The sequence below is a fragment of the Macaca nemestrina genome, chromosome 4 (assembly GCF_043159975.1).
Source record: "Macaca nemestrina isolate mMacNem1 chromosome 4, mMacNem.hap1, whole genome shotgun sequence".
In the NCBI taxonomy this organism is placed as follows: Eukaryota; Metazoa; Chordata; class Mammalia; order Primates; family Cercopithecidae; genus Macaca; species Macaca nemestrina.
In genome coordinates this window covers 7,868,458-7,892,639 of record NC_092128.1, presented here as the reverse complement: position 1 = coordinate 7,892,639, position 24,182 = coordinate 7,868,458, and the positions used below count along the sequence as shown (strand labels likewise).

Genomic DNA, 24,182 nt, shown 5'->3' with positions numbered 1-24,182 from the left:
CCGTCACTGCGCAGGGAGTCCATGGTCAGCAGCCATGTCAGCACACCTCCTCCTGTGGCCACATCGTCACTGGTTTCTGGAATCCAACCTGGGGCCTTCCTGAAGCCAAGTAAGAAACTCAGGACAAGGCTTCTCTTTTTTGAAAGCCACATCAAGTAGCACAAAGGACTGAGGTTTGCAGCTATTTTATTTACAAGTATACATTAACACAATGAAATAAACACTGATATATTGAAGCCTAGTTAATAGTAGTGTAACAATATGTATCATTTTGATGATTACATTATTTTAAACAACAAACTACACTGAAAAATTAATGCCGATAAAATTCTTGGTCATAATATTAAGAAATACAATATATAAATTGAAAATATGATTGCTTAAAATTTGAAAATGGAAGTGAACTCATTTGGACAGACTCAGAGTTAACATAATCTGAAGGGAGGGGAGCTCTGACCCAAATGATATCTTTCAGGTTAACAGAAGAAAAAAGAAGCATAGTTGATCTTCAAGGAGAACGGGCAGTTTGCTTCTTCAGGTAGAATATATTCCCAGTGTCCTCGGGCTTCGCAGCAGAATCACATCACCGAGCATGAAGACTTGCCTTGTGAAGCTGCCCCATCCATTTTTTCTGCCTCCAAAATTATCCTTCTAAAAACATCAACAGCAGTCTGGAGGGAGAAAGAAACCCAATCACAGTGTCAGTGTGAAGCTGAACTCCGAGACTACTTCCCGGACTGAGGAGGGCGTGCCACTTGCCTGGCCCTCCTGCTGGTGGAGAAGGAGGGGTTCTGGTGAGCCCCAGAACTTCAGGGCCCCCCGACGCCCAGTAAGGCCACTGTCCACCCCTCCTGACCCAGACCATAACCAGCCTCCCATTGTGCTTTTGACCCTGTTTTCTTCAGGCACCAGGAGAGGCCCAAAGAGTCCTCACTCCTGGACTCACCACTATCTCCTGTCCCACTCCGCCCCACGACCCCCACCCCAGTGTCCTCTGGACCTCAGAGTCCCTCTTCACTTCTGGCGCTATCTTCCCTCCAGTCCCATGGGACACACTCTCCTAGCAGCCCTTGCCTCTCACATCCTTGACTCCAAGAGGCCTCGAGTGGGGGAGGCACCCTCCGTGCTCCTGAGATGCCATGATGCCAGCCTCCAACACCTCTGCGGCATAATTCTTGGCCATTTCAATCCACAAACTGCCCTCCCTATCTCTTGGCCTCTCCTCTGCTGCCCGTCTTCCTGCCCTTAGCCTCAGCCCAGGGTCAACTCCACCAGTCCTTCACCACAAAGAGGAATCATGGCCACTTGTGGCAGGAACTCTTCTTACACTGAGGGGAGAGAAGAACTGTCAGATCCTGTCTTTTTTTTGTTGTTGTTATACAGATTGGAGGTTTCTATGTTGCCCAGGCTGACCTCGAACGCCTAGCCTCGCCTCCTTATGCACCACAACAGGCCTGAGCCACCGTGACTCCCCGACCCTGTCCTTTAATAAATGCAGTCCTGTGGTCATGAAAACCTGCCCCTGTTCTCAGAAGCCGCACGGGAAGTGCCCAGTTCTCCTAATCACCAAGAATCCCCCTCCCCCATCACTCCAGTGACTTCCAGTATCCCACGAAATGACAACACACCAACTGCCAGTGTCCCACCAAACCACCTTCCCAGCTCTTTTTCTCTAGCTATCCTGAAGCAACAATTCTCAGTCCCACAGGGGCCTGATTTGTTGACCCTATTATTACATCTCCCATGATCCTTAACCATTTCTTGCTGTTCCTTTCCCTCTCGGTCAGCTCAGACTCTGCAGGCCACCATGGCGCCACTGTACTTCAACTCCCTTCCCTACCAACTGTCACCGGCATGGTGCCCGCGGCCACACAGTAAACGTTGCCCAGGGAAAACACACACCGCTGACTACTGACCTCACACCCATGACCAGGAACCTGGGATAGACGCTTGGTGCTGCCTAGCCACCCAATTGCATCCCTGGGGCTGGGCACTCCCCAGAGAAAGGATTCATGCCTTGTCTCTTCTCCTCAAATGTTCCCCATCCTCACGCTCAGCTGAAAACCTTGTTTTACACACTTCACTGGAAAACAGAAGCCACATTCATGAAAGAACTCCACATCCTCCGTCCACCAAGCTGACCCACCCACTTGAATGTGGGCTCCCATCCTCAGCCTTCTGTCCTATTGCTATGAATGAGGTGTCTGTCCTCCTAGTTAACCGAAGCCAACCCCAGGTCCCACCCCGCTTGTCTAATCTAGGTCACCGGCTTCGGATCACCTGATTGACAGGAAGCAGTGTGTAGAGAAAAAAGGACAAGATGTGGATGAGATTTACAATTCAGTCTTAGTTCTTACACCACGTAAGGTAGTGGGTGATCTTAGAAGTCATTTAACCTCTCTGAAACTTAATTTCCTCACTTCTAAAATGAGGCGGTTCAACTACATGATCTGAGGGATACAGTCTGTAGGCACTCAATAGATGACTGATTTAATTCAATTTTTAAAATATAGGTATCTCTTAACTATCTCAATTCTTATTTGAATTCTGCCTATACTCAGAAACTGAGCTGACTTCAATAAATCCCTTGCTATCTGGAACTTGGGAACCAATTACACAGATCTGTTTATTCATTTTTTTCATCCACACATAAGAGGACATAATCACACGGATTCACTATCCCTCCATATCCCAACACAGGACGAAGCCAATTTGACTAATACGGGATACTTGGGCTGACGGATAACCCACTAGATACTAACACACCGTGCTGAACGTTATGAAGGATATTTATGTAAATGATACGGACTCAGATCTCAGAATAAATTAAGGGGGCTAAGAGAAGAAACCACAATTTCTTTCAGCTGGATGGATCCAGAGGGGGTCAACAAGAAGGTGAAATCTAGGTGGAGCCTTGAGGACTATGAACCTCTGTCATGGTGAGAGGGGCGGAGCAGGGAAGGAAGAGTGCCAAGGCTGCTGGTTCCCGGCCTTCCCAGGGAGGAGGCACCACCTTACTACACTAGAGTTTCCTCAGAGAAATGAAAACCGAGTCATCTTACCTGAGGATCAAACACTGCCACATGTTGAAAACACATTCAAAATATAAAACCCCACAGGATATAAGTAGATACTTAGAGAAGGGTTATTTTAAACCAGAGGGGAGCATGAGGAAAGGTGAGACATTTTGAAAGTGGGGTGGACAGGAGATGATGTATTTAAGGAATGGAGCAGTTTGATGTGATTGAAAGTACAAGAATGTGGTGAGAGAAGAAACTAGAAAAGAACAAATCACTGACTGCACTCAGGACCAGGCGAAGGTTCTACGGAGAAAGGGCAGTTCACTGACAGTTTGAGTAGAGGACGGTACCATCAGATGTATGTCTTTAGAAAGTTAAGGGCAGCAAAGAGGAACATATAGATGAAAAATGCACTGGGGGCGGGAGACAAGTTTGGTGCCGGGGGTCTAAATTAAAGCAATGGAAGAAAAAGGTTCATACAGGATTGTGAAGCCTCCTGAAGCAGAATCTACATACTTCCCAGAACATGCCTTTAAAGGTACATCTACAGGGTGAAATTGGTACTAAATGCTTATAAGATGGTTCTTAATCATTTCTATGTTAAAAATTAACACATACGTCTGACCCGGTTTCATCTAACAGAAAAAAAAGCCAGGGGGTAGGTACAGGTAAAAATTAGTGCTAATGATATAATTCTTTTTTTTTTTTTTGCTGCATGGACTTATTTCTGTATCAGTTATTAATACAAAACAAAAATACATGTTTACAAAAGGTAGTATTTCCCTTACTAATAGTTTATTTTATTTTATTTTATTTATTTTTTTTTTTTGAGACGGAGTCTTGCTCTGTCACCCAGGCTGGAGTGCAGTGGCCGGATCTTGGCTCACTGCAAGCTCCGCCTCCCGGGTTCACGCCATTCTCCTGCCTCAGCCTCCCGAGTAGCTGGGACTACAGGCGCCCGCCACCTCGCCCGGCTAGTTTTTCTTTTGTATTTTTTAGTAGAGACGGTGTTTCACCGTGTTAGCCAGGATGGTCTCGATCTCCTGACCTCGTGATCCGCCCGTCTCGGCCTCCCAAAGTGCTGGGATTACAGGCTTGAGCCACCGCGCCCAGCCTAGTTTATGTTTATCCTACAAATATCTTAGGTTCCACTGTAAGTAGAATATTGACTGAATTTATAAACACCTAAGTAGTATCTTCCTAAAGCAACACAAAGCTTGGTATTACAAATGTTCTGGAAGGCCAAATGTTACACAGGAGTGATCAAGACAGAGGTCAAATGCCAACTGCAAGGAACACATCCCTGTGACTGATGAGAACGCAATGCAAAATGAGGTTTATAGAATCTGTTACCTGATTTTCTTTAGCAGAAGATTCCAAAAAAGCTGCATTCCAAGATTCTGCCAAAGCTTTCCCTTCTTCATAACTGATCACCCTAAAGGACAAATAAAATTCTGGTTAAAGTACTTTGCTCTTCATTATATAAAATATCTATAATTGATTTTGAAACAGGCTCCATTTTGGTCAATTTCTTTCTCATGAAGCAGAACCATGCCCTGGCCTAACATTAGCATCGAGAATGTAACACAGGAGTGTTTCAATTACGCCTGAGCTGGGGAACAGAATAGACATTGCCTTACGGGATTATCCCTGCTCCAGCAAACCTTCCAGCTCAGAGAACATGATCCTATTTTCCAGTACTCCCGTATCTGTAACAATTGACTATTTTACAGCTAGGTTTTAAGGACCCAAGGCCAGGGGAAATTGTGAAAGGGCCTGAAAGCTCAATTCTCTTGCGTGCAGGCTGTAGAGTCTCTTACTCTCTGACATGAAGCTGCCTGGGCAGGGGACATCTGCCTCCTTTGCTCCCCACTGTAATCCCAAACCCTGGTACTCAAAAACCACTTGCTGCATCAATGAGCACTACGTCTTTTTAGAATTTGCTCTATGCAAGGTGGTAGATAACCTAAAGGTAGTTTTCTATAAAGTTTGCTCTCTCTTTTCTAGAGGAATGTGAGATTTCTATTGCACTTTTGCTTCTGCTGCACACGACCATAACATCTCTGAACAGATAAGAAATGCCACAGCTAAAAATATTCTTGATATCAGAACAATAATTAAAATGACACTACAGTGACTAAATCATCTTAGACTTGACTTTAGAAATTACTAATGATTTAAAAGCTACATACCTTTCCATATGCAGGTCTTTCTTATTCCCAACCAACATAATAGGTATTCTATTTAAAAGAAAAACAAAATAAAACAAAACAAAATAGTCAGTGCCAGATTGTACTGCTCAGAAGATACTATTATAAGAAGTTTCTCTAACAAACAGATAAAATGGTACTACTTACTGTACTTTCCCCACCATATCCAATAATTTCCCATGGATAACTTTAATCACTTCAAAACTATAAAACAAAAAGTATAAATTAGACATTCATTTTAATGTTGAAGTTTTTAAAGGTATGTTATGTTGACAGCTGGAAAATGCAAAATGTCGCAGACTCACCATTTTAACATAAACTGAACACAAAGAAGTCTGTTTTTTCCTAGCAATCCATTCACATGTGCACACATCTGACACTCAGTAACCCTGACTGAGGATATTCAAAGTGAAACAGGTAAGGCATTCAAATGGAAAGCCTACCACTGGGCTGACAAACCACATAAATGCAATTTTTAATCACCCAACTTACTCAGCAAAGAACCAACTGTTTACATTACAACTTGAACAGCTTTTCCTAGAGTGCCCTAGTGCACTCAGCCTGTTCCTGTTTTCTTTCCTAGGTACATACATTCTCTGGGTGATGCCAATCTCTCTTGGCTTTCAATCAGATCAATAAGCCGATGACTCTAGGTTGAAGGTGGCTCTCACTGGGAAGGGCATCTGAGATGTCACAATGATCACTCGAAATCTGCCATAGTAGGATTATTTATACCATTGAATGCTGACCAACAGCCACAAACCATTTCCCACCCTCCCCCAAAAAACCCATGCGAACATTTGCCAGCACATCTCTGGCTCTACGTTCAAATCCTACCTAGAATCTGATGGCTTCTCACTCCCCGCCACAGCTGCCACCGAGGTGTGAAATTCCTGGCCCAAGACTGCCTGCATCACAGCTACAGCCCCAACCCTTCCCCGCCACCCCTGCTCAGCACAGCAACCAGAGGACTCGGCTGCAGCAGATGGACAATGTCTCGCTCAACGTCCTCTGATAGGCGGCCATCTCTACTCGGCCCCAGTTACTCTCAAACCCTGACTTCTGCCTCCATTCCCGTCTGCCCCCTCTTCTGTTTTGTCTGAGCTGCACTGGCCTCCTGACATTCTTTTAACACCGCCAGAGCCTCTGAAGTCACTCCCCGTGTGCCTGGTATGTTCCTTCCCTAGGGATCCCTTGCTTCAAGTCTTTCCTCAAATGTCACTTTTTTTTTCTTTTTTTTTGAGATGGAGTCTTGGAGTGTAGTGGCACCCAGGTTGGAGTGTAGTGGCACGAAACTCAGGTCACTGCAACCTCCGCCTCCTGGATTCAAGTAATTCTCCTGCCTCAGCCTCCTGAGCAGCTGGGACTACAGGTGCCTGCCACCACGCCCGGCTAATTTTTGTATTTTTAGTAGAGACAGGGTTTCACCATGTTGGCCAGGCTGGTCTCAAACTTCTGACCTCGTGATCCGCCTGCCTCGGCCTCCCAAAGTGTGGGATTACAGGCGTGAGCCACCGTGCCCAGCCTCAAATGTCACTTCTTACACCTCTTCTGTTTATCCTAAATTACAAATTCCCTGTCTATTTCTTACCCCTTCTGTACTTCATTGTTCTTGGCAGCATGGTCACAGACATCCTATCTCACATGTGTGTCGTTTTACTGTTTGTCTCCCACACCAGAAATAAGTTCCACAAGGGCAGGGATTTGTCTGCTCTGTTCATGGTTGCATCACAAGCTTCGGAGCAAGTTAGCTTGTTGAATGAATTACACACTGTGCTATTTTAAACCACGTGTGCTGTCACTTTGATAAAAACAAAAATGAAATTTAACCCCCCTACAAGCTCGCTGTGGGTCAACAATGGGATATGGGTGTCCTAAGGACCTGCGGTTACATTACAGAACCACGTTTTCCTCCGCATGCTTTATTTGCCTACATTTAAAAGTGTCGCCACTTGGGCAAAAATACAGTACCCTGTCACGTGAGAAACGGCTGAAAGAACTGGGACTGTGTGGCAGGCAGCTTGGAGCCAGCTCCCAGAGCTCATGCTCTCCTAGGGGCCACACTGTGTGTCATCTCCCTGCACGGACATAACGACGTGCATCTAATGAACAGAATATGGCAAAGGTGATGGGATGTCCCTTTTGAAGTCAGATGGGACTGCAGCCCCTGCTGACACTCACCCTGCAGCTGCAAGAGACTGAAGTAGAGGACACAGCTAGGACACGCCCAAATTCCTGATCCACAAATCTGTGAGATCGTAGATGTGTACTGTTCTAAGTGGCTAAATTCCTTGAGATCACTGATTTTCTGAATCAAACTGGTTGATTCAGAAAGTTTTACTGACATATTTCTTGTATATTCATAAATATTTGTGTATTCAGCATATAGGTTTCTAAAAAACAAAACACCACTCTTCTCACACTCATGTTTGAGATTTGAGAATGCTCATTAAACTATGAGCTACTAAGGCAAAAGGCATATAACAAAACAAAACACACCCATTTTAGTAAGGAGAACCTTGGTCAAAACTTGCAACAGTGCCACTGAGAGGACACAGTATCAAGGTTTTTGTCCTCTGCTTCGCACTAGGCCAATGTTTTCTCCAATACACAAGGTCCTTGGTGAGCACATTTTCATATTTTTAATCCAGATCAACTTATTTTTCAATTTCCCCAGTGATACGTGCTATGTTTTCAACTTGATTCTATAATGTCATCTAATTTGTGCCCACCAAAGGAGATTTTAAAAAATCAGTGGACGCACTAAGAAAATTTTCTACCTACTATTTTGATGCCTCAAAGTAACAATTTGTAATGTTGGTAAAAAACACCAACATTATTTTCTAAAAATTAGCTAGAATAAAATTATACTTACCAACAACAAAACAATTTTTGAATCATGTTTTTCAAGTAAATTAGTAAAAATGGTAATTCATAAACAAACATGAACTTCCAACATTCATTAGATTAGTGGTACATTTGTTCTGGACAAGGCCTTACACATGGCAGGCACTGAAATGGAAAATCTTAGAATTTATCGAGCAAACGAGAGCTTAACATGAGTTATATATACAGTAAGTACATTTAAAAAATATACAACTGAAATTAAGAAAATCTTTGTAGAAAAACGGCCAATATTTTTACTATTTAAAGTGCTCGTGTAAGTCAGTAAGAAAACAGTGTTTCCAAATACTATGTACACTGTAGTTTTAAGCATACAATCCAATCTAAGCATTGCTTTTAGTGACAAGAATATGAATACATGAAAACAGGAAGAGAGATATCCATCTATTGTTGAATATGAAATATTATAAAGCTATTTACTATTTCAAACACTTGGTAATATGGAAAAATATATATTACATAGTAAGTAAAAATATAAAAACATGGAAAATATAAACCATAAAACAGCATTCAGAGAGCAAATAAAAGGATGTTAAAACAATCCATGCAGACTAAAACAAAGACCAGAAAAAACATATACCAAGATATTCCCAGTATCTATGCTTAGGTAATGAGATCAAGAATGATTACCCCCACTTTCTATTTTTCACAGTTTCCCAATTTTCCTTAAGGAACACATAATTTTGGTACTTGGTTTTGATTCAGGTGTAAACTTTCTCAGGGACTGACAGTATGGGGTCTGTTTATAAGAATGGCCGAGAATGGTACTCAAACATTTCATAGCTAGAACTCAACACCCTAAATATGTTTCTCTGCCATGGAGAAAAATGTTAAACAACACACTCACAGAGCTGCAGACTGAATTTTCACTGGCAGTGGAGTATGTGGGGGTAAGGAACCCAGACACCGGCCAACATGGTGGCCTCCAGCCACACGTGGCTACTGAGCACCTGAAATGCGGCTACTGTAACCGAGGGAGTATGAATTTTTCATTTTTAGTTAATTTAAACAGCCACCTGCGGAACAAATAGCAAACACTTCTATCACCGCAGTAAGTTCTATTGGACAGTGTCAGCCTTGACTGTGGAACTGGAGAGATGGCTATGAATCCCAGCAACGTCATTATGTAGCCCTGGGCAAGTTGCTTTAGCTCTGTCACTCAGTTTCTTTCTATGTAAAGTGGGATATAAAACATCTCTGATGAAGGATTGTTTAAGGTAATGATGAAATAGGTAATGTATCATATGTAGGCAAAGAGCATAACAAACTCCCTAATGTGTCGCACACACTCAATAGATGCTAGGTAGCCACCAAACGCCCTCCACTGGCGCTGATATTTTCATAAAGTCTTCAAACATAAGCTGTCACCAATGCCCAGAGCTCCGCTGCTGTATACAGCCAGCTGTTCTGTTAACAGACACAGACCACTGCTCCTCCTGATAACACACGCCATCCCCCGGTAAGAGACGACATGAAATATGTAGCTAAAGGAACCGACATCCATTCTTATTTATACAAATAATGGCTCTGTTTTTATGTAGTAAAGAGAGACTCTATTACCAAAAGGTCTTATTTCATAAATTCAAAGGATAAGATATTGAACAAACCCAAACCCTCAACATTTTATTAGAAAGTCTATTTCACCTTAATATAGTAAAAACACACACAAAATAAAATCAATTTAGGCATTTCCCATTTCAATTAGCAGAAAAGCTTAGATCATGCTGAACCACTATTTTTCCAGGCAGCTCGAGGTAACAAAGAGCCTTTTAACCTATTGATGCAACTAACAGAACATTTAGTGGGCCATGTTTTCCCCCAACAACCCAGTTGCTCCACAAGAAAATCACTAAAAAACATGTAGCCTACTAATTCTAATTGTCACTATTAATAATTCCAGCATAGTCCTTTAAAAGGATCAATGCTATCTACGAGTAGCAAATAAACTCAAGCAGGCAGCAGGAGCCTTACCTTTTGATTGATGTAACAGAATACACAAGAATATAGCCATTAATATCTATGGAGTAGGTCTGAGGAAAGATAGAATATTCATCCTGTGGAAAAAAAATTATATTTGAGTAGTCTTCATATAGCATCACAAACAACCTTTACCCAAAGTTTTTCATGTATTACCTGAAGAAATCAAAGTAGACACAGAGTGGATTACAATATTATGCCAGAAACAGCCTACACACTGAAGCTTTAAGAATGGCTTGGAGGTGATAATGTGGTTCAAGCCAATATTTAAAAATGACTAGCTGTTCTAGAACTTTAGGGGAAAGTCTGATGACCTCCGTAACTCCTGGCAGAAGAGGATGGATGGAACATAAAGATGATTGGCTCTGTGATCTCAAAACAAGGGATGAGCATGACTAAGTCCAGAATCTTCTAGACCTCAGGACATTTATACATCCTGATTTATTCCATAAATCTGTATTTTTATACTTGAAACTGTCCTATTATTTAATTTATTCTCTGCATGTCAGTCACAATGACCTGAGCTTCAATCTACAGGTTGCTAGAGGGGTGCCAATAGCATCTGGGGGTGGGGGGGGAGGGGAAGGAAGGGAGGGAGGCAGGGATGGGGAGAGAGAGAGAGAGAAAGACAGAGAGAGAGAGAGAGAGAAAGACAAAAGAGGATCAAAACACCAGATTCAATTGAGGTATTCAGACTTTTGGGGACCAAGAGAGTTACTTACTGAACAACTCTAGGAATTAAAGAGAAAGGTACCTATTATGCAACAGCATAGTAGTCCTTAGTTTTATAAAGCAACATTATGAAACCTTGCTTTATATACATATTAAAGCATACAGAAAGTTCTGATGTCAGTGCAGTTTTCAATAGTACACGCTACTGTCTGGTACAAACATTTCATTCTTAGGTGAAACTAAATTGTCAACATAATACATGTCCCAAGCACTATTACGGAAAAATCACATCATGGTACCAGCAGATTAAGCAGCAGTCTATTATTTTTGTAAACTTACAGTATGGTTATAACCACTGTTTACGACAGCCCAGAATTACTGCCCTGTGGTAAAGTTCTTTAAAGAAAAAAAAAGAAAAAAGAAAAATAAAATTAAGTTTTACTATAAATTCTTTGATATAATAAATAAGATTAAAAACAAAATCCCAAATGATTTTAATCACTAGCTCAGGGAGAGTAGGTTCAAAGTTAAAATTCTGTTTTCCCTAAAGGGAAAATGTGGAAACATAGAAAAAAGTAGTTATGTCTAAGAAGCACTGAGTGAAAAACTACCAGTTAGAAGATATAATGGAGGAAAGAGCCCCTAGCTGATATAATTCTGAATTTTTTTTTTTTTTGAGACGTAGTTTTGCTCTTGTTGCCCAGGCTGGAGTGCAATGGCAGTCTCAGCTCACTGCAACCTCCATCTCTCAGGTTCAAGCGATTCTCCTGCTTCAGCCTCCTGAGTAGCTGGGACTACAGGCTACACCACCACACCTGGCTCATTTTTGCATTTTCAGTAGAGACGGGATTTCACCATGTTGGCCAGGCTGGTCTCGAATCCCTCACCTCAGGTGATCCGCTTGCCTCGGCCTCCCAAAGGATTACAGGTGTGAGCCACTGTGTCCGGCCTTTAAAGTCTACTTTCTGAGAAAGAATAATAGCAATATAGTAGAAATTGGGAGGGCAGGTGAGTAGAAACCATAAAGCTCTCATAAAATAATACTGTACTGGCTCACAAATAGAACAGACTGAAAAATCTAGAAAGACCTGATAGATATGAGAATGAGGTACCTGATAATATTGGCATTTCAATCAGTGAGGACCAAAAGTAACCCTCAACTGAGCGTAGAGGGACACCTGGGGATGAATGGCTAAGCTGGATCTCCAATTCACACCTCGGCAAAAACATATTCCAGACGAAGCAAAGATTTAAAGATAAAAACGATGGGCACAATAGATGCGAGAACTTAAAACATATTACCAGTTAAAAAAAGATTAATAAATGAAAAAGTTCTTCATGGTTGCAAACCTCTCTAACAAAAACCATAAATAAAACAAACTGAAAACAAAACTGTGCATCTCAGATCATATACAAAATGCTAATTTTCTTCACATATTGAGGGGGAATCTCACATCAACACGCAAAGACTAACCACCCAATAGAAAAAAAATGGCAAAGTACACAGACAGGATAATTCATAGGGGAAAAAAAAATACAAACATCTTCCAACACAGGAAAAAATCAAAGCCCCTCCTAAGAAGAAAAGTGCATTATTAAAAGTACACTAGGATGCTATTTTTTACCTATCAGATTGGCAAGTACCAAAACGTTTGGTTAACACACAGTGCTGTTAAAGGTGTAGGGAAACAGACACTCTCACTCACTGCTGGCAAGAACATGAACTGTAACCCTATGATAGCCCACATCCAGGAAGTTTTCCTATGTGCATCACTACCCTATGTCTGGGACGTTCGTTAAGGGATTGCTGATGGTAGCAAGATGGGCAACAGTCTAACTGTTGATCAGCAGTTAACTTACAATATATATCCCAACAACTGGATATTATGCGGCCTTGGGGAAAAGAGAGGCCATAGGTATTGATATGGAATAATCTCCAAGATGGAGATGTATTACTCTTTGTGTAAAAAGGAAAAAACAAAACAAAACAAAACCAAGCTTAAAACTATATTTGCATATTCATGTATCAAGTATCCTAGAGGCATATACTAGAAACCGGTAAATGGGGTTGCTGGCGGGGGTGGGGGGTTAGATACCTAGGGTAGGAACGTCTTAAGTTTTACTATTTACACATTTTTGCACTATTTATTTTTGTACTATGTGCATTACACCTATTTTTTAAAAATTAAACTTAATTTTCAAAATAGCAAATTTGGTTACATTATAAGATGGATTGTCATTGAATCAATTTTAATTATTATTATTATTTATTTATTTATTTATTTATTGAGACGGAGTTTTGCTCTTGTTGCCCAGGCTGGAGTGCAATGGTGCAATCTCGGGTCACTGCAACCTCTGCCTCCTGGGTTCAAGCAATTCTCCTGCCTCGGCCTCCCAAGTAGCTGGGATTACAGGCATGTGCCACCACATCTGGCTAATTTTGTAGTTTTAGTAGAGACAGAGTTTCACCATGTTGGTCAGGCTGGTTTCAAACTCCTGACCGAAAGTGATCCACCCGCCCCGGCCTCCCAAGGTGCTCGGATTACAGGCGTGAATCTAAGTTATTAACCAATTTATGCTGGAGGTTGCACTTTTTGTTTTTAAATGAAAAATCAGACCTTGGTGACCTTGATCAGTAGGATATAAATAACTTCCATAAGCTTAGCGTTCCAATAACGGAACACTAGGCATAAATAGGTAATAACACAGAAGAGGCTACTTTTTTTTTTTTGATACTTCACATTCTTACCCCAAAATTCATTTAGGGTACACGCTCTCACCCTAATATTGGGCAAAACCAAAATATTTCATGCAGTCTAAAAATAATCAATCTGTATTTAACTATGTTCATCATCATTCCTAGGTCGGCAATTAAACCACTATTAAAGCATAGTGGTATGGATGTACTGACATAAACCACTAAGTAGTAAATAGAACTTGCTAACAAATACCGCTATGCAGCAATTCACTGCATGCAATTTCATTCCTGAAATGTGGAAGCAGCTAGTGAACAAATTTACTACAGAGTACTTTTAAAATAATTTGCCTCTTAATCATCTTACCCTACTACTACTAGTCTTAATCCCAGAACTAGCCCCATATGCATTTAATTTATAAAGCAGCTCTTGGAGCAGTAAACATCTGAGTTTTGTTCTCATCCAGTTTTCAACAGAATGAAGGGTGAAACTATGGCAGGACATGCCTGTGCTTCACTGTCCTGAGCTGTAAATAAAGAGCACATCTTTAATTTATTGTCCATCAACTGTAAATATAACCTTCAAGAACTACTAGTTGCAATGAGTACAAATGATTTAAAGTAGCCAAATTTGGATATATTTTGTGCAAAAATTCTCCAATTACTCTTACCCAGTTGTAATAGAACCCAAAGGGGCAAGACAACAGGGCTGCTAATATGATCACTGCTCTTGTCTTATCTCATATACTCTTCCTAAACACTGGTGCTTTTGGTTTCACTATTTGTATTATTACATCACTAAAATATTTTAAATTGTTTGATACCTGAGTGTACATTTATGTTCTAGGGCAAAACAGTACCTCAGAGGAACACATATTCCAATTTGATAAGTAGTCAATATAAAGAAATTTATTCTTTAGAGAAATCTTTTCAAAGACAGCTCTCCAAGTATTAAGAACACGTGCACTTCCACCACGCAGCCTGTCAGCACAGTTCATATGCTGGTGTCACACTTGCCTCAGTAGCACTAAAGGTCTACAGAGAAAGAGCACATCCGCTTCAACCCCACTGTGACAATCCTCCACAATTCCAGTTATAATAAATTCCAGTGAATAATAAATTCACTATTTATAGATAAAGCTCTGAGACACAGAAAGACTTCTTCACCCTTTAATTTAAAGAGATGGGATCTCGCTCTGTTGCCTAGGCTGGACTGCAGTGGTGCTATCACAGCTCACTGCAACCTCAAACTCCTAGGCTCAAGTGATCTTTCCACCTCCCACAGTGTTGATATTAAAGGCATGAGCCACCATGCCCAGCCCTCATTAGCTTCCTTAAGGTTACTGGGTTAGCAACAAAAGCCAAGATTCAAATCCAGGCAAGTGTGACTCCAGGGCCCACACTCCAAACAGTTATGAAACTGGTTCCCTGAATTGCCTGATACAAAACGTGTTTCCAGAGTAACATTATATGAAAGTGATTTATCAATTTACATTCTCATCACCAGTTTTCAGGAGCTTAAAGAAGATTCTAAATAAGGATACAAAAGCAAACTGAAGTCTTGATAGTGTCAGAGTCCCACAATAAACTGAACAGCTGTATTTCTTTGCCCAGAATACTCTAAGTTACACTGTTGCCCAACGTAATTATTATTAGCACCCCCAGCCCACAACTCTAAAAGTGTCTTGGTTTAGGCAATAAATTATATAGTCAACTTAACTATAAAAGAAAGATATGAAACCCAACAACACAACACTCAAGCGGCTCTTCCCTTCCCAACTAATGTCTAATGAGCCTTGTCATCTGTGCCATGCCCCGCCCCCCCAACAGAGACTTACACTGCTCCCCTGGTCCATATAAGCCCCAACTCCTGTTCTTCTGTCAAGAGGACAGGTATCAGGGAGTGAAAGTCTAGGATGGCTCTGTTCTAATGAAAGCATCAAGAATCTGACTGCTAAAGCACATCACATCCACCGCCAGCCGGGAGTGTGTAGGGTGAGTGAAGGAGGCACATGCTATAGCTCTGTGTACAAGCTCAAAGAGCCAAACACATTTATTTTCTTCCAAGCTTCCAAAATGGAAACCTCAGGGTTCCTCCAATGCTAACATCACTCAATATAGCTATCTTCTTGCTTCGCTAAGGCGTCACACTTTCCTTCTATGTTCACTTCAAAACGCAAAGCAGAGGGAATTCATTCCAAACCCACAGGACAGGTCATACTATTCTGGGTCTACTCCAATTTCCCCAGATTCCAGGAAAAAAGCCCCCATTTAACACGGCAGACCAGATCACACTACACTCACCCTTCTGCTACTCTTATCCTTTGACTATAAGTTGCAAGGATGCACCAGGCATGGTGGCTCACGCCTGTCATCCTAGCACTTTCGTAGGCCAAGGCAGGCGAATCACCTGAGGTCAGGAGTTTGAGACCAGCCAGGCCAACATGGCGAAACCCCGTCTCTACTAAAAGTATAAAAATTAGCCGGGTGTGGTGGCGTGCCTGTAATCCCAGCTACTTGGGAGGCTGAGGCAGGAGAATTGCTTTAACTCAGGAGGCACAGGTTGTAGTGGGATAGCGCCACTGCCTTCCAGCCTCGGTGACAGAGCAAGGCTCCGTCTCAAAAAAAAAAAAAAAAAAAAAAAAAAAAAAAGTTGCAAGGGCAGGAGTTAGGAGCTGAAATCCCAGCTTCTTTACATTCCTCACCCTCCAGTGAAGAAGGGTAAATTCAGTCTAATAGAATGGTTTCTAGTAAAAGCAGGCCTGGATGTCATGGTAATGGGGCAGCTAAGCTGTCAAAAGGGCTTTTCTTTGTTCCATGTACTCCTTTCCTCCTTGCTTCCAGTCAATTCCCCTGGTGATCCAATTCCACACATCCCTGCTACATTAAACAACATGTGAATATCCTTTCTGGGGGGATTATTTGACTTTTGGCCATTACCTACTGTCTATCAAATAAATTGAAACTCCCTAACCTAGTAATCACTCTCAAATCCACCCACCCAGAGACTCTACTACGTAAACTAAACCCAACACTCAAACCAGAGCCTAGACTCTAATCAAACTGGTATTTTATGGCCCAGGTCCTCATAAGATTAAATCAGCTAATTTCTACCCTATGCCCCTCTTATGCCTTTCCTCTAGAAAAGATGTACTTTTGCCCTAATGTAGGAGAACACATATCACAAAGAGAAAGAAAGCAACTCATATGACTCTCTAATATAAAGTTTAGAAAACAGAAAACCACTAACCTGTAATAAGTATTAACCCTTACAATGTTAGTATATTTAAAGTAATTTTAAAGCAGAAAAACAAGTTATTAAAAGAAAACTGCCAGAAATGTCTTAGAAAAGACCAAGTACACAGCATATTAACATTTAGTTATGTATGCTCCTCGACTTATGATGGGGTTACATCCCAATAAACCTACTATAAACCAAAAATATCATGAGTTGAAAATGTATCAAATACCTCAACAGACCCATCATAAAGATGAGAAATTGTTAAGTTGAGCCACTGCAAGCCAAACCACTGGGAGTCAGGGCTGTCTGCACACAACACGAGGGGTTTTCTTGGCATAGCTGGTACTTTCAAAAATCAGTGCTGGGACCAGGACTGTCAGATATGCTGTATAAGATTCTGAGATACCAGAGGTCACTTACTTGCCCAGCTGTGTCTACAAGTTGAAGATGATATTCTTGTCCATTTACTGTGATCAACTTTGTAAAAGCTACAGGGAAAAAGGGAATTAAACATTAGTTTTTAAAAATTAACTCTAAACCACTTAAAGTTTGAACAATGACAACCAATTAAGCACAGAGTCCCTAGCAGTCTCAGAGAAAGGCCCCATGAAACAAAAAAGAACAACTCCCTGACTTGTATAGATTCTCCCCTACTTCCATTATTTAGCTAGGAAACACGGTGACTGGCTAAAATCAAGCTTGGTAAACCTTGATTCTTTTTCAAAGAGACAAAGTACGCAACGATTCAATCCTATAATAGTAATTTCAATGCTCTGGGGCAAATCCTTCCTCTTGTGAAAAAGTGAAATATACTACATAAAGTCTGAGCTCTAGAATAAACCAAAACCACAAAAATTTTCCATTAATTTATAGGAAGTCTGGCATCAGAGCACAAAGAGCTAATATTAGTTGAAGTGCTAAGAACTTTTAGTACATAAAAAAAGTAACAGTTTTACTGACGGATAAAACAGCAATGAAACAGATGTTCTATGTTGAAGCCATCCTTCCCACTTAAGCTTAAAGATCCAAGCAATTTGTCACAACTTCTTTTCCCTGACAAGGGAGGAAAGAAAATCAGACTTGAATAACTTCCGGAAAAGTCAATTCAGAATTTGAGGGAGACAGACTTCAAGCAAATATAGACAAAAGAGGAAAGAACTACTAACAGAAACAATGTAAAAATAACCACCTGGAACCCTGACAAGGAAGTGGAACAGATTTCTCTTGCATACCCGCCCCAGCTGTCCTGACTCACGATGAGTCCTCCAATCTCCTGACTGGCCGTCCTATATGACCAGAGCCAGGCTGCAGAATCTATCCCTCATACAACTGAGAGAGGTCCCACTTTGCCCACAGCAGAAAGGCAAAGCTGACACAGACAAATGGAAATTACGTGATAAAACTCTAAGTAATAAAGAGGATTGACTGGAGATCTTATCTGAATTATATGAGTTCCACAGGGAAAGAAAAGATGGCCGAAAGACAAGCAATCACACAGAGAATCATATTAGCGTCACACTTTTCTAATACAAGCAGGGGTGCCAAAAGTCAGGTGAGTAAAGATTACAGACCACATGATGAAATCAATGGCCACACTATATTATGCTTATACTTTTTCTGGAAGTTATCACTTTTAGGAAACAGTTAAATCAGATGGAAACTGAATCGGAATATTTCAAGCTGAGGGGATACCCAATATAACCTATTTCATCAATTCTAAGAAAGAACTCAGATTTGTTTTTACACCGTATCCTCTCTGCTTGGGATGCATCCTGCACCCCTGGAGCTTTCAGTCCTTGTCAGCCAGAGTGCAGTCACTATAGAGCTGTGTGAAAACCTTTAGTCAGATAAATTGAAGTGTATTTCAGATTTGATGAGAAGTATGTAAGAAACATTGGTGAGCAATAAAACCAGTGACCTTCAATTAGAACTAAGTAACTGTGGTTATCAAGTATAATTATGATGACAAGGTTACTGAAAGGAAATATCATTCATTCATTCATTCATTCATTCATTCATTCAAGAACAATTTCTTGAGTGCATATTATCACCAGTAGCACTGTTGTGGGTGCTTGGGATGCTGTAGTCTCTGACACTCTGTGAGCTTAGATCCCAGGGAAGGAAAGAAGATACAGACACACATGTACCCTCCCACCCTGTCGGGTATCTTCCCTGGGAGTGGAACATCCAGGCAGAGGTTAAACAGCAAGTGAAAAAAGCAAAAAAGTCAATGCAACTAAAGCTGAGGGAGAATGGTAGGCAGCTAACTAGGATGGACAGGAGGCAGAAGGTCCTACAGAACTTGGGATTTTTACTCTGAATGTGAGGAGAAACCAAGGAAAGATCACTCTGGCTACACTGTATATAACAAAAATGGTCCCAGAGATATTAGGCAGGAGCCCATGATATAGTGACCAGTGTCATGACTGTATAGACTATCACAATCTATAGGTGACACTGGCCTGGATTAGAGATGCAGATATTCTGGAAGTATTTCAGAGGCAGAACCAAAAGGATTTTCTAATTGACTGGAGGTGGGATGTAAGAAAATGAAGAATCAGGATGACTTTTTTAAGATGCCACTTACAGATACAGGAAAGACTAGGGGAAAAATACTAGGGATGGGAGAGGAAGGGAATTGAGAGTTGGGTTTTAGGGATGTTTTGGGATGCTTATTAAATACCAAGGGGAAATGCAGGCAGTTAAATAAAAAAGCCCAGGATGTAGTGGCTTACGCCTGTAATCCCACTTTGGGAGGCCCAGGCAGGAGGACTACTTCAGGCCTAGAGTTCAAGACCACCCTAGGCAACATAGTGAGACCCAATCTCCACAAAAAAGGAAAAACTGCTCCAGCGTGGTGGTTCACGCCTGTAGTCTTAGCTACCTGCAAGGCTGAGGCAAGACCATTTTAAGTCCAGGAATTCAATGTTACCATAGCTATAATCATGCCACTGCACTCCTGCCTGAAGGACAGAGTGAAAGACCTTGTCATGTAAAATAAAATAAATTATAAAATAAAGCTCAGAGCTGGGGGGAGAGGTTGGGGTTGAGAATACACACTGGTGAGTCAATAGCAAATTAAAGAGAGGGGAAGATCACTTGAGAGCAAGTGCAGAGGAAAGGCCTGAATCAGGGCACCCCGTGTTGCCAAGTCAAAAAAATGCAGAAGATTCGGCCAAGAAGACTGTGAAAGTACTGGCTCACCAGTGAGGTAAGAGAAAAAGGGTAGGAGATGTCATTGTATATAGTGTATAAAAGAAAAAACAACTAATAAACATTGGCATCTATCTTTGCATGTAAAAAGAATGTAACTTGTCCTACTTGTAGCAGTAAAATGAAAAAGAAGACCTTCCATCTTGCTGTCATAGGAAAACTGCCAGTTTTTGTTACTATAGAAAAAAGGGAGGTATAATAAGAGATAGGATAGACTAGGAAATAATTCTACTCTCTCTCATTTTAACCTCATGTCAAAATGGAAAGCTGGCTTTCTTCTGACATCACTTTCCTTGAGCCCCCGTTCTCTCTGCCTCTTTGAATTACCAGAGAATCCCTTTCCAACCTAAACCCCTGAAATTCTCCTAAGTAGACTAATAGCTATTTACTAGTAAATGCTACTAACCAAGGTCATAGAGGTTTCTAAAATTTGGTGTTCACAAAGCAAGATTTGTGTTACTAAAGTGTGGTGAGGACTCTTCTTTCATACCCTACTGAGAAGTCCACACCCAGGACGCAGTGCCTTGAGAATTCTGCAACACCTAACTGCAATCTCCCAACTTCCTGAGAGGAAGGCAAGGCGCTTATCATGCACCAACAGTGCTATCTGGAGATGGCAGAAGTTGGAAATTGCTGCTATGCTTGCTTTTTAATTATAAACTACCACTAGCTTAATTTAATCCTATCAATTTAGTTTGTATTGAGTTGTTAGATTAACACTGCAGTAGATAATGAAGTACATTTGCATAAGTAGTACTTCTGCTTTAAAATTTCCCCAAACTAGAAAATATGTGGTTTTACTGATATTGTTCTCCTACACCCCTACTGTTAAAGATGACACAGTCCCAGAATTTTTGCTCTCACCATGACACTTCACTGAAATGTGTCACCTCTGAGTGCTTGCTATAACAGCTTGTTCTAATATTATAAAGCGTAAAATAACTACTAAATTATTTCCAGATCTACAGTTTTTTAAAATCATAAAACCACCCACTTATTTATCTTGCTGGCAACAAGTTCATGATAACCTTTTCTTTTCTTTCCAATTCATTGTTATCACTGAACAACGAATGTTTTTCTACCAAATAGTGGAAGAAATGGTGGACTAAGGGCTCCTGCCCTGTGTTAGGTTATCAAAAGTGTAGTAAGTGGAATATAATGTCTGAATATGCCTCACGAACTTTTAATGGATACATATTCATATTTATTTCTGCTCTTGCCTACAGACTTTAACAAGTACTCTGAATTCATTTTTGAGGTGAAGAAAAGTCTTCATTATTGAACTGTAAGATGAGAAAAATTTAAAATATGACCAAAGATGATGCTGATAGCCTCAAAAAAGTAGGGTCATATTACTCTGTTTCTGAGATAACATCAAGTTACATAAGTTGGACTTTCTTCTGATCCATTACTAAGATAATGTATGTATGTACAGCTCCATGATACACAACTCCATGACTTTCCTTCCAACTCAATTTCTATTTTTGAGACCACATCTTGCACTGCTACCCAGGCTGGAGTGCAGTGGCGTGATTACAGATCACTGCAGCCTCAAACTCCTGGGTTCAAGTGATCCACCTGTCTCAGCTGAGACTACAGGCACACTCCATCATGCCCAGCTAATTCCAGTTCAGTATGAAATGGTATGAGGATACATATACAATTATCCACTTTTAGAGGCAGAGCTTACGAAGAAAAGAATCTTCTATTGTTCTATTAATACAATTCCAAAATGAACCTTATTATTTCAAGGATCTAAAATCCTAAATTGCTATGTATAGCAAATATTAAAGTCTGAGATGATGATTTCCTTATGTTCTTATTCCAGTGGACAGAAAACCGAGCTTGTTCATCTAGCACTCACATTAATCTGCTCTTCACACTTGCTTACTATGATATAATGACTAGCTAGACAAATCATAGGATGTAATCAGGACTCCTCCCTGCGGATACCCAGAGGTTACTTTCATATATAACACCTTGAAAGGTTACTTTCAAAAATATTCCCAGAGTTAGTCTATCAACCAATAGGTTTCCTTCTCTGCTACCAGTACACTGACACACAAAGGACAGCCAAATATTTTAAGTAAGGGGTGAGGAAACTTTTTCTGTAAAGGGCCAGATAGTACTAGTAAATATTTTAGGCTTTGTAGGCCACCTGGTCCCTGCTGTAACTATTCAACAACTCTGCCATTGTACACAATGTAAAGGACAACATGTAAAGGAACAAGCATGGCTGTGTATCAATAAAACTTTACAGACGTTAACATTGGAATTTCATATCATTTTCACATCAGACATTATTCTTCTTTAGACTTTTATATATTATGCTTAAATGTAAAAACCTTTCTTAGCTCTTGGTCCGTACAAAGACAGACAATGGGCAATGGGCCTTTCTGGCCTGCAGGTGGTTGTCTGCCAAGCTCCTTACTTTAAGCCAAAGCATTCAAGTGATTCTCTTCTCTTGCAAACCTCTGGCAGGTGAAATCTACCTCATGCATAATATGCCAACCAGGTGTTGATGAATCCCCATGTTTAAATCTACATGTTCCTGGTGACAAATCCTAGGTTAAGTCCTGGTCTCAAGAATCTGAGAAAACTAGTTCCAGGGCCCACCTGTGGTTCTAAGCCTGAAAAGACCAGCTTCCCTGTTTCAGATTCTCCTTAGCGATCCCTAGAATCAAGATCTGTCTCAAAGCTGGGCACAGTGTCATATGCCTGTAGTTCCAGCTACTTGGGAGGCTGAGGTAACAGGATCATTTGAGTCCAGGATATTGAGCTCAGCCTGGGTAACACTGTGAGACCCATGTCTCTTTAAAAAAAAAAAAAAGAAAAATTGTCTCATGGTCCTAGAATCTATCAGGAATATGCTGAAACCACGGATTAAAATTGAACAAAGTAAAGGTCATAGCTGGTTCTCTCTTCCCTGCTTTTTTCTGCACATGGCCTAAAATGTCAACAGGCTTTTTGAGCCAACTTCTTTTTAATGCTGCAACTGCTCTAACCAATCCCAGAATAGTTCATTTCTCTTTCAAATCTTTAGGGCTGGAAAGAAGGATATAGAGAAATGGGGGCAGGAGTATGGCTTCTGTAAGAATAAGGAACAGCGATCTGGAGTGTTTTTCATTCTTTCAAGCTTGGAATCCCTGGAAACTGCAATGGCTGGGAGGAAGGGGGTGTGGGGGAAAAGACTGTGTTCTCCACTCCTGTTTTTGAGCAGATTCTGGAATACGAAGATTCCAGTAATGGGCCAGATTCCTACTGACTTGAATTAACAATTTCTAGATGGCAAGGCATGCAGACATGGAAGGAAAAAATCTTTCAGGGTAAAGTAGGTAAATCTTTTGCAAGTTTTCTTTGACCCCAATCGGGAGACATACAGAATTTACCTTCTGCACTCAAAGCCTGCATGAATACACAATGGCTATTTTACACAAAAGAAGGCTTCTCAGTTTTTAAGTACTTGAAAACAATACTTACTGTTTTCTATGGTTGGATCGTAGGAGTCCACAAATTGGCCTTCGACAAATTGAATCGTCAATGAGGATTTCCCTATAAAGGAGAACAAGAGCTTAGTGTGTGTTGGCATATGAAGGTAAAAATTTTTAATTTTGCTGTTTCATTAAAAAACCACTAATAGATGAAGAAGCTGAAGGTATTAGGGTCAAAAAACATTCCTTTAATTAGCATTTGGGCAATTTCAAAAAATGAAATAAATTAAATTAATTTGCTTTATATGAGGATATTATGCAATTAAGCTATTACCAAGTAAACTTGTCTGTGACATTAACAAATATTACTGACCAACAAGCACATCAGATATTCTGTTAAAGATAAACTAAAAGGTTTAAAGTAAGCTAATTTCCTCTAGTATCCTTGGAATCCTGCTATTTAATGTTAATATGAAAATTAAAACGATTAGTTTCGTTGTATTCTTTCATATATGACCATTAGAAGTGTTACCAAGTACAGCTTTTAAAAAGAGTAATACGGCCAGGTGCCATGGCTCATGCCTGTAATCCCAGTACTTTGGGAGGCTGAGGCAGTTGGATCACCTGAGGTCAGGAGTTTGAGACCAGCCTGGCCAACATGGTGAAACCCCATCTCTACTAAGAATAACAAAAATTAGCTGAGTGTGGTGGTGGGTGCCTGTAATCCCAGCTACTTGGAAGGCTGAGATAAGAGAATCGCTTGAACCCAGAAGGCAGAGGCTGCAGTGGGCCAAGATCACACCACTGCACTCTAGCCTG

The 24,182-nt window shown here is 40.8% G+C and overlaps 1 protein-coding gene across 1 annotated transcript in view; it reads right to left on the bottom strand.

Moving 5' to 3' along the window:
* Nucleotides 1-169: 169 nt before the first annotated feature.
* Nucleotides 170-24,182, bottom strand: part of LOC105474923 (Ras homolog, mTORC1 binding) — a 52,817-nt gene continuing 28,804 nt past the window's right edge. The window contains exons 2-8 of the mRNA XM_011729844.3: nt 23,413-23,484; nt 17,140-17,207; nt 10,106-10,188; nt 5,378-5,434; nt 5,213-5,260; nt 4,374-4,455; nt 170-671 (exon numbers count right to left, since the gene is read on the bottom strand). Coding sequence (XP_011728146.1) covers nt 579-671; nt 4,374-4,455; nt 5,213-5,260; nt 5,378-5,434; nt 10,106-10,188; nt 17,140-17,207; nt 23,413-23,484 — 503 coding nt within the window. The 3' untranslated portion in view covers nt 170-578. The remainder of the gene's footprint in view (nt 672-4,373; nt 4,456-5,212; nt 5,261-5,377; nt 5,435-10,105; nt 10,189-17,139; nt 17,208-23,412; nt 23,485-24,182) is intronic.